General features: G+C 32.7%; 1 protein-coding gene across 1 annotated transcript; it reads right to left on the bottom strand.

The window, feature by feature from the left end:
• Positions 1 to 4564: 4564 nt before the first annotated feature.
• On the bottom strand, positions 4565 to 13047 carry Npc2f (Niemann-Pick type C-2f). Its single transcript, XM_089706997.1, has 5 exons — positions 12746 to 13047; positions 7511 to 7618; positions 6927 to 7004; positions 6663 to 6751; positions 4565 to 5283 (listed from the first exon to the last, which is right to left on the bottom strand). Exons 1-5 carry the CDS (start codon positions 12813 to 12815, stop codon positions 5077 to 5079), a joined length of 552 nt encoding a protein of 183 aa, XP_089563123.1. The 5' UTR covers positions 12816 to 13047; the 3' UTR covers positions 4565 to 5076.
• Positions 13048 to 14135: the final 1088 nt, after the last annotated feature.

Genomic DNA, 14135 nt, shown 5'->3' with positions numbered 1-14135 from the left:
TTTTTTTTGGAAGGCGAATGTGAATGCTGCTTTCTGAGAATTTTTGATATCTGCTTAATATAATGTATTACAAGTTGTTCAATGTTATTTGAAGAACAACAGGGATCCCAAAAAATGTTGGTTACCTAAAAGTTACGGCAAAATCAAATTTTGGTAGAGTTTGGTTACAGGGAAGAAAAAAAACTCAAAACTACAATACTAATAATACAAAGCAGAAATGTTATTTGTTTGTTTCAACGCTCTAATCTCCACAGATAATATAATACTGTGATACTGATTTTAATGCTATACTATTATTTCTGCTAGTTATATACTTATATACGCTCTATGCCTATAGCTATAGCACTCACTTAGCTAAGGCCACATCTACATATTATTTAAAACCCTTACTACTCTCTGAGCTTCATCTTTACCGAGTAACATATAGGGTTTAGGGTACTTTATGTATCTCGAGACTCGGGCCAATAAAACACGGCCAAACCCAGCCTTCGAGTTTTTAGATATACCTACTTAGTTAAATATTTATCATAAAAAAACAAAGAATTGGTATGATTATTGATTATGCTCTATAAGATTAAGAGAATGAGGAAAATCGGAAATATGAAACAATCTTATCGGTATTGCTTCGGTTCGTTGAAAATAGAGTCTACAGGCTTAAGTAAATTGTTTTCCGTAAGAACAAAGATTTTCCTCTGACACGTGTTCATACACTTAAATGGAATAATAATATAAACAATAGGTACAAACAGATTACAGAACTTGAAAATTATACTTAGGTACTTAATATTCCGCCTCAAATCAAAGTATACAGGTAGGTATTTATTTGCCTATATTGATGACAAAGAAAAAAGAGCAAAAGCTGTGGTTTAAAGTGGATTAAAATTTAAATAAGCCATTGAACTACAGTCTACAACATCTGTCAAATCAGACTTGGCCAGCGCGGTGAATTATCCTGAAAAAATCATCGGAGGCCTGCGTCTCAAGTATGAGTTGTCGATCATTTTATTACAGCAAATTAAAAAGTTAATATTATTATCAAGTTTTATAAAAGCAGCGTTTCTAAACATTTCTAATAATAGAAATTCTGTATAGTAGGCCAACGACACTTTAATCAATGACAGGCCAAAGGTTAAATAATTATACACTAACAAAAGACTGGTGTGAGAAATTATTGTCAGGCATTCATTGCGTGTGATTTCTATAAAATAAAAATAAAGACAGACTTACCTACGCTACACAAAATTTGAAACACGGCTGATTTTTTTTTTTGATTATAGACTACAGGCCCGTGTTGAAAAAATTATGGGTCATTTGACCCACCACCTGACCTATCTAGAATGATATAAGAGCATAAAATAATAAGATTCAGCACTATGACGTCACTTGTAAGCTGTCCACCTGAGTGCAGATGAGAATTCGAAGGTTCAGGTAGAGATTTTCTCCCCTTGTCTCCATGATTTTTGTACGGCGTTGCGGAATAATTGATTAAAAGTAGTATAGAAATAGTATGACACAGATGCCGTACAAAATCAAATGACCAAATTTACCCCGGCAACTGTCGAAAAATAAAAATAAATTCCGACTTTGTGGACCACCATTTTTGTACGGCATCTGTGTCATACTATTTCTATACTGCTTTTAAGCCATTATTCCGCAACGCCGTACAAAAATCATGGAGACAAGGGGAGAAAATCTCTACCTGAACCTTCGAATTCTCATCTGCACTGAGGTGGACAGCTTATAAGTGTCGTCATAGTGCTGAATCTTATTATTTTATGCTCTTATATCATTCTAGATAGGTCAGGTGGTGGGTCAAATGACCCATAATTTTTTCAACATGGGCCTGTAGTCTTAGTTTTCCCGATATTTGGAAAAAGGCTTTAATAATTTATAACACCCATTTCAATAGGCGGTAATAAACAAAACGTTAAAAATTATAAGCCGATCTCTAAATTATGCGTATTAGGAAAATTTTTTGAAAAGATAGTGACATTAAACCAATTAAAACAGATAACATCTCGACATATTTCACAGCATCAACATGGTTTCGGGGGCGTAGCGTAGAGACTAATCTTGTACTATATAATATATATACGGACTTTCTTTTGAATGCTCTTGATGCCGGCCTGCAGGTGGACGCCGAGTATACTGACTTTTCAAAAGCTTTCGATAAAATTAATCACTCCACACTCGTAATGAAATTATCCAAGTTTGGTATACACGGTGACCTTCTCCGCTGGCTTCAATCGTATATTTCTAATAGAAGCCTGGCCGTCGCACTTAAGGGTTACACTTCTGGATTCCTAAATATTCCTTCGGGTATTCCACAAGGTTCCCATTTGGGTCCATTCTTGTTTACTGTTTATATAAACGATATAGGTTCTTGTTTTCAAAATTCACACCATGCTACTTTACGCTGATGATACAAAATTTTTTATGACAAAATTTTTAATACACTTGAAGATTGTTTAAAATTGCAATCAGAGAAGTTTGAATTATTCTGCAACATCAATCAATTATTTCTTAACCCCGATAAATGTCAAATAATTTCATTCAACAGAAAACGTAATCCCCTTATTTTCGATTCGATTTCTTAACCCCGATAAATGTCAAATAATTTCATTCAACAGAAAACTTAATCCCCTTATTTTCGAAAATAAAAAGCGTCACGGAATTAAGAGATCTAGGAGTTATTGTCGATATAAAACTATGCTTTAATTTACACATGGAATACATAATCTCTTAAGCGCGTGACACACGGTGAAGATGCTATAATATTTTATCTTAAGATACTGTTATATTTTATATTACAGTATCTTAAGGTATCCGGTATCAGCGTTCTGACCATCATTTTTCTTTTTGTCATTGCGTACTAAGACCCCTGTAGAACCGCCATCCTGTTACAAATGACCCACAAAATTTCGGGTCATTTCTATACTACTCGGCAGCCGCGATACACGCGACATGCGCTACACAGACCAAAAAGTTTGAGACAATGCAATAAAAGTTTCACTTTAATAAAATAAAATAAAATAAAAAAAGTAATATACCTACCTATAATTAAAATAACATCAGCTAAGAAACAGATGAAAAATAACTCTATTACCGTGGAGTGCTTCGCTTTTATTTAATTGCTGTCTCATTGGCATCCTATCAAACAAATGCTTACGAGTTACGATAGAAAACAATACACCGATTAATAAAGAACATAACTAGTTAGGTATTTACCAAGTACTTACCTAATATTGTGCAAGTCATGTGATATAATACTTAGATAGGTACCGTATACCTATTTTTTGGATGGAGTTTCTTGCCGGTTCTTCTCCATAGATACTGCTTTCCGAATCGGTGGTAAATGTTAAAAATACTTATGTAATGACGATTCGAAAGTGCTACTAAAAGTAGTCTAATTGAATAAATAAATGTTTGAGTTTGAGTTTGAGTTTGAATTGATAAAAATGTATCATAATTTTATTGACCTTGTCCGGCAGCGTTCAAGCTTACTTATATACTTACGAGTTACGACCCTTTAGTTTTCTCCCTTGCGGAGTAAACAATAAGCAAAAATTTTATCCGTCTGTTTCAATCCAGATCGGTGCTGCACTAGCCACTATACATGTATTAAACTTGCCTAATTTATAAACTTAGCAACAACGGATGTAAGCGCCTGCAATATAAGTAATCTGGTAGAGCTTGAATAATGTGTGCACTCTATATATGAATGAATCCCTATTTCCCTCTTGGTCACGGCATCACGCGTGAACGGGTGGACCGATTTCGATAATTATTTTTTTATACTATTCCTTGAAGTACGAGGATGGTTCTTATGGAGAGAAAACGTAAACATGTACCACGGGCGAAGCCGATGCGGACCGCTAGTAAATAATAAATTCCAATTATCTAAAATTTAGCAAGCTTTATTATGTATGCTATAGATTATCTTCGAAAATATAAGGTAAATTATTATGTTGGTTCACTAAAAGCGCCGTAGCGCCGGTCCTAAAGCTTACCTACACTCTATACCAAACTATATTGTCTAATCTGTGACTCTACAGCCTGCATAAGGGTTAATGATAAAGCCAAAAGTTCTAAAGACGCCCTTTTACCGAGGAATACATGTTGTTTTTGGTTAATTAAATATAATATTTAAGTATAAAGTAGGTACATACTCGAAATATTAGGTATATTTCGTAACATTTATTTCTAGCAGCTATATTAGATATGTTATTTTAATACATATCATGATTCTTACTATTTAACTACCAAAAAGATGGACATCTATGACTAGGTGTTATACTGTTACCTATCTATTATGAATTACGAACTGTTTGACCCTCTCTACTCCAGCTGCAGCTGCAGCGGCACAGTGCAGGCGGTGCCGAAAGTTTTGTTCATTGAACTTTCTTTCAAAACAAAAGCCTGACACTTTTAATGCTTATTAAGTTGTTCTAAACGCATGGAAGAATAAAATTAACGTACCTATGCATAAACATGCAATATTTATTATCTACTTAATATAGGTACTTATATAACTAATATTTTCATACGAAATAAAACAAGGAAATCGTTCGGAAAGTCTTTAATTAAATAGCGAATAGTAAGTAATTTTTTTCAGTCACAATTAAAAGAAAAAATGGTTAGTAGATACCTTTAAAAGGTTCTCTAGCCTCTACATGAACAAATAGATTCTGACAAGCGAGACGTGTCGTCTGTCTTTTTTGTCCGTATGTCTAGACTCATTGTCTGTCTGTTAAGACCCTTTTTCTCAGAAACGCGTGGAGGTTTTAAGCTGAAATTTATATTGAATATTGAAGTCTACGGACCCTTCAAGCTGTGAAAAATCGTAATTCGACATTCGTAAGGGAATCAAAACGGGTATTACCCGTGAACACAGAATCAATTTTTTTCCCGAGATGCGGAATAGGTACACTCAAAGCACGAAAGCAAACGTTTTAACATAATATAATAGTGGTGCGATATGGGTGCGATGCATATGAAGAAACCAGTAAAATTGTTACGGATACCACTCGCTTAACAGATATTGATAATATTAAGATATTGAGAATAAAACAATAATTAAGCATAAAATTCAATGGTTGCATTTGGGCCTGCCAAATTTATTGGATAATGTTTATCAAAATTCTTTTTATTGTTATTTGATAAGTGAGAGTTCCTCCGTAGCATTTTTTGCACATAATTTTGAGTCTGTACCAATACGGAATAGCACAGGACTTCGAGGTTTTTTTCATTGTAGACACGCCACTGCAGATAACCACGTTGATTCTGAAAATGTGTGATTATTGAATAAGTATGAAGATTTGAGAGAGAAATAGAACATTAAATATGAATTGAAACAAAAACTTGTTTTTTATTTTAACTCAGTAACTATCTTGATCCAACAGAGATGCTTTTAACACGCTTAATTATAAGCTACCTCGTAGACATTAGGTACTAAGTACATATCCTTCTTGATACTCGATTTTGACCTACTTTACGGACAGATTTAATTCGATCTTTGGACACCTAGCAAGGATTGGTGGAATAAATATTGTTTAAAAATGTTCGGTTGATTCTATCATAAAATCTTATTTTTATTTTTTAAGATTATTTAAATGTATAAGTAGAATAATACCTTTATATAACCAACAAGATAATATTTATTTCATTCAAATGCTCACACCTATTTCCTTCATTATTTGGTTAACGATTCTTTGTTTAGTCATAACAAAACAGTAGAACTATGAAATGGACGTGACATTTATTTAGATTATAAATTATGCTTGATTTGTATGAGCCACGTTTAGTGAAATCATTTATAACACGTGTTAGTGGCTACATATTTGTAGATATACTTTAGATCCTAATTTATTCTGAGAAATTTGATACAGAAATTTAATGAAAAAAGACGGGTTGCACTCCGGGAGTGACGGCAGAATGAAAACTTGATTATTAACGTTGAGCATGTTTGATATCCATCCCTCTTACGCTTTTTCGATCGTCACGTGTCCTGCCGCGAGTTTAAGATTTTATACCCAACGCCGCTAAAGAAGTTTTCACTTCAAAAACTAAGAAGCATTTTTGATTTTACAGGTTTATAACTTAGCTATATCAAAATAAGTAAGTAGTAATTCAAAACTGATCAACTAAAGCCGGGTTTTCACCCTGGACTGAGAAAATACAAATGTATAGGATAATAATAGATATTGAGGTACCTACATATCCATACTAATATTATAAATGCGAAAGTAACTCTGCCTGTCTGTCTGTTACTCAATCACGCTTTAACTACTGTACCAATTTGCATGAAATTTGGTATATAGAGATATTTTGATACCCGAGAAAGGACATAGGGTACGTTTTACCCCGGGAAATAGGATAGGGTTTATCCCGGAAATCCCACGGGAACGGGAACTATGCGGGTTTTTTTTTGACTGCGCGGGCGATGCCGCGGGTGGAAAGCTAGTATATTATATGTTGTATTTAATTTAACGACAGCGTGTCGCGTCATTCTGAAAAGCCAAAAGGTAGGGACTTTTTCTGCAAGCACGCGAAGAATAAAATTGGAGGGTTTAAGTTTAATAGCCAAATTGGATGCTGTAATAAAATATTGAAGGTGAATAAACTACATAGGAAGAAGTACATATTCCAACCGCTTTTCTTACCAAAGCCATATTTGTCGGCACGGTCATGACACTGGTGAATGAGGTAATAGCGTCTGTTTGCACCGGACATGGCAAAATGTCGCAAGGTTCTGAAATCAAAGTCAAACATTTAACCAGTCTAACTATTTAGTTATCTGTGATTTAACTAATTTGTTTAAATAATCTTTCTGAAGTTCAGTGAATGCATCGAGTAGATAATAGGTAGGTACCTATAAGATTACTTATACCTAAGTAAAAAAAAGACAAAATTATTTTGTTACGTACCGGGTGTAACCGGAGGTTTAGCATTAACGTAATTCAATTTGAAAATCACATCCTGATCTAGTTCTAGTGAAGCAAAATCTGAAATAGATAGGTATGTATAAAAAAAATATATATATATGTATATGTATATATATATATATATATATATATATATATACATATGTATATCTGACTAATGAACAATGATTATTATCTAATTGGTAGGTAATAATTATTAATTACCTTCTAGAATAACATTCGGTATGACTGCTAATATGTATATACATACAGTTAAGATAGTTTAGTCTATTGCATTCATGTATAACTCAATAACTGTATTCATACAAATCATCACGATGCGACCATTTTTAAACAGCCACAAAAAAGAAAAAGTCATGGTCAAAAGCAAGATTGCCTAAAATTATTTTTATAAGATTCTAAGTATTCGAACATTGTTTTTTTTAAGACATAAATTTAGAAACTTGATTTCCCGTCTACCTGTTCATAAATTATATTAATGTAGAATTCTAGAAGTTATGTTTTTGTAGAGCTATACCTAATGCAACAATATTATAAACACGATACAAATGCATCAATATAGGTACCTGCATAAAAGCGGACACTCACTGGGACACTTTCCCCCAGTGTGACATAGCAGGGCAGACTTCTTCCACATCCATCTATGTTAACAGTCACCAAGTCGTAAGCGGACCCTTGAAATGACCATGCAATAATTAATACGTATATTATTCACTGATGCATTAATTTTGACTTAACTAGTTATGTATATTTAAATTACCTAATTAGGTACCTGCTAGCATAGGAATAAGTCTAAATTGTGCTTAAATTTATTTAGAACAGTAGAATATTTTTCTGGGTATTGTATATAGGTACATACACGATATATTATGTGCTATTTACTCGGATGTCAGCGAGATTTTCAGGTTTTTAATAATTTTTTATTTTAATTTAAAAACCCTATATTAGGTATGTAGTTTACTCTTTGGTTAAAACCTTGTTAAAACTATAGATATGGCGTAGGTAAAGCAGTTTCGAACTACAATATATTTAGCTGTGCAATTCGTAATTTCGCAGGTAGAACAAGTTTGCAAAACTTGATTAAAAAATAGTGTATCTACTTTAAATATCAAAACCTTGAATCTCCTAAGGAAATAAAATATGTAAAAAGCGCTAGAAACTAAAATACCTACTGCAGCTTAAAACTTCATAATCAACTATGATCGCTTTATGAACAACTAAGACAAAAATATAATAACTAGCTAACTAGTTACCTATTTAATAAATATTTTAATACAAAGTAATTAATTCTAAGCGCATAAGAGGTCTAGAAACAACCTTGATTACGAAGAATTCATTGTATTTAATAAATACATACAAAAAATCAACATTAGAATAACATGGATTGGTTCTATCATTACATACCTAGGTAGATATTATCTAGTTTTAAGATTTTTTTTAATAGGTAGTTGGTATGCGGAATATTGTATCTACTTAGTAAGAATAAGTATATATTATTAGGGCAGCAATTCGGGGATTTTCGAAGAAGGGAGGGAGGTATCAGGTATGGCATCTTTCGACTTTAAATACGTATGCCTACATCTCGTCTGTCGTCAACTACTCTGTTTATTTCGTTCCTAAATTTCATAATAAAAGAATAACAGTTATCAAAGACCGATAGGTAGGTACATACCTAATATTAATGCAGTATACAGAAATAATGGTAAGGACTAAGGATAATTACTGGATTCTAAAAACATCCACCGATTTAAAAAAAAAATAACCTGTATGCAAAATGGTATGCACTAACAATCTTAACAGCTATAAATTATACGTACAAAAAGGATTAGCAAAACAGTTTCAATAAATTCAAATGCAATGTTATTTTTAATTTATCGTTTTATCAGCGTCGAATTAAGTGGGATTAAGAATGGCGTATTGAATGTAATATTTATTTTTTGTTTTAATTCTATCAGTTATCTTTAATATTTAAATTTTAAAACTACATAATTGTTTTTTCGTAACTTCGTTTTCATATGCCACATATCACATCACATCACAATACTATTATAAAGGCGAAAGTTTGTATGGATGTATGGATGTTTGTTACTCTTTCACGTATAAACTATTGAATGGATTTGAATTAAACTTTACCACAATATAGCTTATACATTCAGAATAACACATAGGATAGGTTTTATCCCGGAAATCTCACGGGAACGGGAACTATGCGGGTTTTCCTTTGAAAACGCGGGCGAAGCCGCGGGCGGAAATCTAGTTGTCTAATAAGCCACAAAAGGGGTGCGTACCACTGCGTACTCTTTAAAATACCTAATGAATTTTTTTTTTAACGTGATAACGTTTTTAAAATCGTTTTAGTCGGGTGACATGTTCAGAAACTTGTGTCACACCAAAACCTCACGAGCGCGATCGGTCATCGCAGGTATAACGAGAGAGAGACAGACCGATCTCCCGTCTCATCTCGAGCGAGACGTTATCACGTAAACATCTCGATCGTAAACCTACTTTACAAACAACCAATTTTTTTTCAAAGAACTAACTGCTTTCAAATGCTCAGAAGGTCATGGTCTGTTTCTGCTTTCTTCATCTATACCAATTATAAAATTGGAGTGTTTGTGTGTAATACACGGTAGGCACATACTCCAAAATGATATTATATACATATGTATATATTTTATCATTTATACTCATTTCCGGAACTAACAGACAGCTGATTAGACCAGACTCTCAGTGGACTTTCGTTTGCAAAAATAGCGGACCTAAATCTGACTTCTGATATATATTGTATAGATCCCAGACATCCTATAGACAGATGTTGCCAACCAGTTTTGTGGTCCCCCTCTCCCCACCCCGGTAATTAAATATGGCATACAAATAAAAAAATAAAAATTTCCAAAACATGCCGTGTGGGGTATCAAATGAAAGAGCTTATTGAGTAGATCACGAATATTCTATATATTCGTGATCTACTCAAAAATAAATCGTAAACAATGGACTATTGTTAATTATTTAAAATAATTTGGAAAATCCAAAAGTGCACGCCTCATAATTTTTTTTTAATAAATATTTATTAATTATTATTTTTGTTTATTTAATAACAATTAAACCACATCGAATCAGACCCTGAAAAATGAAAGGGTTCTATTCCTGAGCATACTCAAGCGTAAGAGAAAAAAAAAGACTCGATTAGTAAAGTATTTCGGTCGCTATCGTGTTAACAAGAAAAAGGATCCGCACATACAGACACACGGACGTCCAAGACAGAACTTTTTTAAACTGTTTTTTAACTAGTTTAAATAACAAAAATGACATCAAAAATATCATGAACGTTAAAAATAGTGTTTTTTCTTAATATGTGTGTGTATGTATTATCTTACAAGTGCAATGTACTATGATACATAAAGACATTTTAAGTTTGAAAAATCAGATGTTTTGCGCGAAGTGACAGTAGTACCCACCTCAACGCTTCGCTTATGAGGCGTGCAATAATAATTTATAAAATATATTCATGAATTTTCAATCTATAGTGGTTTAAAGTTAACTCAAAAATGGAGCATTTTCGTAAATTTTCTAAAAAATCTTAGAGAAAGTGTAAGAAATGTTATAGTATGCTATGTATTCGTGATCTACTCAATAAGCTCTTTCATTTGATACCCCACACGGCATGTTTTGGAAATTTTTATTGAATATTTACGCCGGCCACTGCCGTTTTCAGCTTATAAAGGATTTCGACTTATTTTTTTTCTTTGTATGCCATATTTAATTACCGGGGTAGGGGGAGGGGGACCACAAAACTGGTTGGCAACATCTGTCTATAGGATGTCTGGGATCTATACAATATATATCAGAAGTCAGATTAAGGTCCGCTATTTTTGCAAACGAACATCTCCTTGGAGCCTGCTCTAGATGTAATAAGCCTTATTGGTATTTGTATATTCCCACAGAAACAGGATTAGGTACGCGGCCGGGTGAAATCGTGGAACGCAGTTAGTACAAAATAGGTTAGATGAATGGATTAGATATATTATTATACTTATGTTTTACTTCCATCACCTCTTTCAAAAATGTATTATTCCTTTCAGGATAAAAATTGCACAACCTTGAAAATTAAACTCAATAAACATTCAAAATTGCAATGATATTCATTCGCTTATTTTAGCTTGATAAGTAGTTTTTTTATTATTTTTATTTTAATATATATAGTATAACATTATGTTACAAAAACATATTATCATAACATATTAAGGCAAAAAAGACTTATACTTAGTACTTGGGATCGGGAAGACCATAAACAAAAAAATTCAAGAATGGAAATTTGGAAATTATCTACCTTGCAATATTGTCTATAAACGATTTCCTCTGAAATCACTTCTAACAATAAACATATAAGTATTAGAAATTCATAAAAACAGCTTAACTTTAATCCGTTCTTATCTTAACAGAGCTACTTGTATTTTATTACACTAAGCTTTTTTTTATGCTCGCTTAATAAATATTTATCGCAGTTGCAGACAATATACTTAAAGATATTACCGAAATATTCTAGTTAATTGATAAATCTTTAACAATAATAGATATCATAGAATTCGATTAAGTATATTATTATGTACCGATATGGCTCGACTACCTACTAGTAACTAGATAAATGGGCTATCTAACGAAAGAATTTTTCAAATCGGACCAGTAGTTCCTGAGATAAGCGCGTTCAAACAAACAAACTCTTCAGCTTTATAATATTAGTATTTAGTATATATGTAATATATTAATCGCTTCTTTGGTCAACCCAGGCAAAAAGTTCGGAAGTATTCGGATAATGATGGACGTTAATATGACACTGCATTCATCTACATTCTACTGATATTATAATCGTGAAAGTTTTTGACTATAATAGAGGTAAGGATCAATCAGTATTTGTTATTCTTTCACGAAAACACATTTGATCGGATCTATAACAAGTATGAAAATGGGTAGGGGTAGGTACAAGGTGAATTATACAGTAGGTATGTTTGTGATTACGACATCACAGAGGCAACTTTTATCCGGGTAGGTAGGTTCTATATATTCCTAACAACTGATGAATATTTTTACTACAGATTATTATTGGTAGGTATTTGTGCCAACCTCGGTTTTTTGGAGACCTCTTTTTGAAGAAATGTTTTGGATACTATTACTGAACATTGACTGAATACGAGCTTAAAATACCAACTTTATAATTCATTTCACGATCTGCGCATTAGGAACAATTTATCATTTTTGACACTAATCTATAATACACATTTCCGTTCACATACAAACACTTTATCATTATAGGAAAACCACAATAGCTAGATATGTATACCAAAGTAAGTACATACCATTAATCGACTATGTTTTGAGCCATGAGCCCACGCATATTTTGCAGATTTATTGAGATTTTCTACGGTTTAGGTACCTATACTATGTAAGCCATAATATATGTAATACCACAGACTAATAATAATATACTACGTATACAAGTAATACCTAATATATTCTATACTTACCTACCATAAAATTTAATAAGTAGGTACACATTTTAGCATTTTTATCATAGCTCTGTCCAAACTCCAACAAGAGATTAAAACACAAAATCTATTTATCTACTATACCTATGATACAAACAAATGATAATCAAAAATAGAAATAAAATTGGTGTTTCAGATTTCAGAGGTGCCTTACAGGAAGCATTACATTTATAAGCTGTATAATTAAGATAATTAATCTTATTACACAATATTATTATTTATATATTAGTAAGTTGAATTATTTTTTGTAAAACTTACCGCAGTCCTCGAAAATCACAGAGGCGCGGGTCACAATGACAAAGAATAGCAACAATGAGATTCCCAACATTCGTAGATACCTTATTCAATTGCATACAAAGCACATAACACTGGCTCAACTAATATACCGAATTGGACCCTTCAGATTACCTATCACATGATATCACTAGTCTTTGGAATTCAGCTGCATTAAGCCCGATGATTTACACATATAATCGTTTTAATTAGCAAAGCGGATTTAGCGCAGTAGGTACGTGTTAATTGATTAGTTCAGAAATTATATTGTTAATTTAATGTTATACGTATAGATTAGGTACGTAACATTAATGAGTCAGATAATGTATGTGGAATAACATATTAAGTTCTATCAATTTTTTTAAGTACCTATAATTAAGTTCACATGGAGAGCCAATTGACTTTTATATTGTTTATTTAAGTATTGTAGCATTTTATATTTGTAAAAGGTAATTTGACACAATAAACATAATAAAGAATACATAGAATAAGAATTAAAGTCTAAAAAAGTTAGTCTTCATTTTCAAAATGTACCTATACCTACCCACGCTCGCATAAAATCCAGTACAACAAAATACATGCAACATATTATACCTACTGCATGAACCTAAGAAACATTGATATCATTGGTCATATCGGGAAATTAATACTAGATATTATATGCTTATTCTAAGTTCAATTCGATGGATGTTTTCGTAGGGTGCGACTGGGATTCTTTATCTGACAGTTGGGAAGAGCTGATGGGTCGCCACTCGCCTGATGACATTCAGTTCCTCGCAGTGCCCTTGCACCGCACAGCCGAAAACAAAACGAACGAAAATGAAATGAACACGCCACTATGTTTTACTAATAAAAAAAACCGTTGACGGATTAAATTCGTAATAATACCTAATTCATTCTTCTAACACCATCAGGATTCAGAGGGCTTAGTAGGTATGTAACATTAATTGCATATCGATTATTTGTTTGAGAAATTACATTTTATATTATGTTATGTTATGTGACTGTTTCATACTAACTACCTAATAATAATTTATGACCTAAGTTTATGACATAAGTAATCTGCACAGCTCAGTGAATTGTTTCAACAATCAGCCTATTGTGATCGTTATTATTATGGTAATTATGCTTAGATTAAGGATTGGTCTCCGCGCGCGCGCTACGACTAGATACCGCCGGCGTACTTGAAAAATGCGGCAACTAATAGTACGCCGAATTCGGCGTACCCAAGCCAGTCGTGTCACAAGCATTGTGTGGAGAGGGCGAACCGATAGTTTTTACAGATTTTGAACAAAATCTGAAGTAAAATGCCTATTTGTGTCATAAAACTGTTTAAAAATAATACAACAAAAAATAAGAAAGACACTGGGATCAC

The sequence above is a fragment of the Colias philodice genome, chromosome 18 (assembly GCF_061535455.1).
Source record: "Colias philodice isolate Cphi_HAF_F1 chromosome 18, ilColPhil1 Martin Lab GWU primary, whole genome shotgun sequence".
In the NCBI taxonomy this organism is placed as follows: Eukaryota; Metazoa; Arthropoda; class Insecta; order Lepidoptera; family Pieridae; genus Colias; species Colias philodice.
The sequence above is the reverse complement of the archived record's forward strand: the minus strand, read 5'-3'. Positions and strand labels throughout refer to the sequence as shown.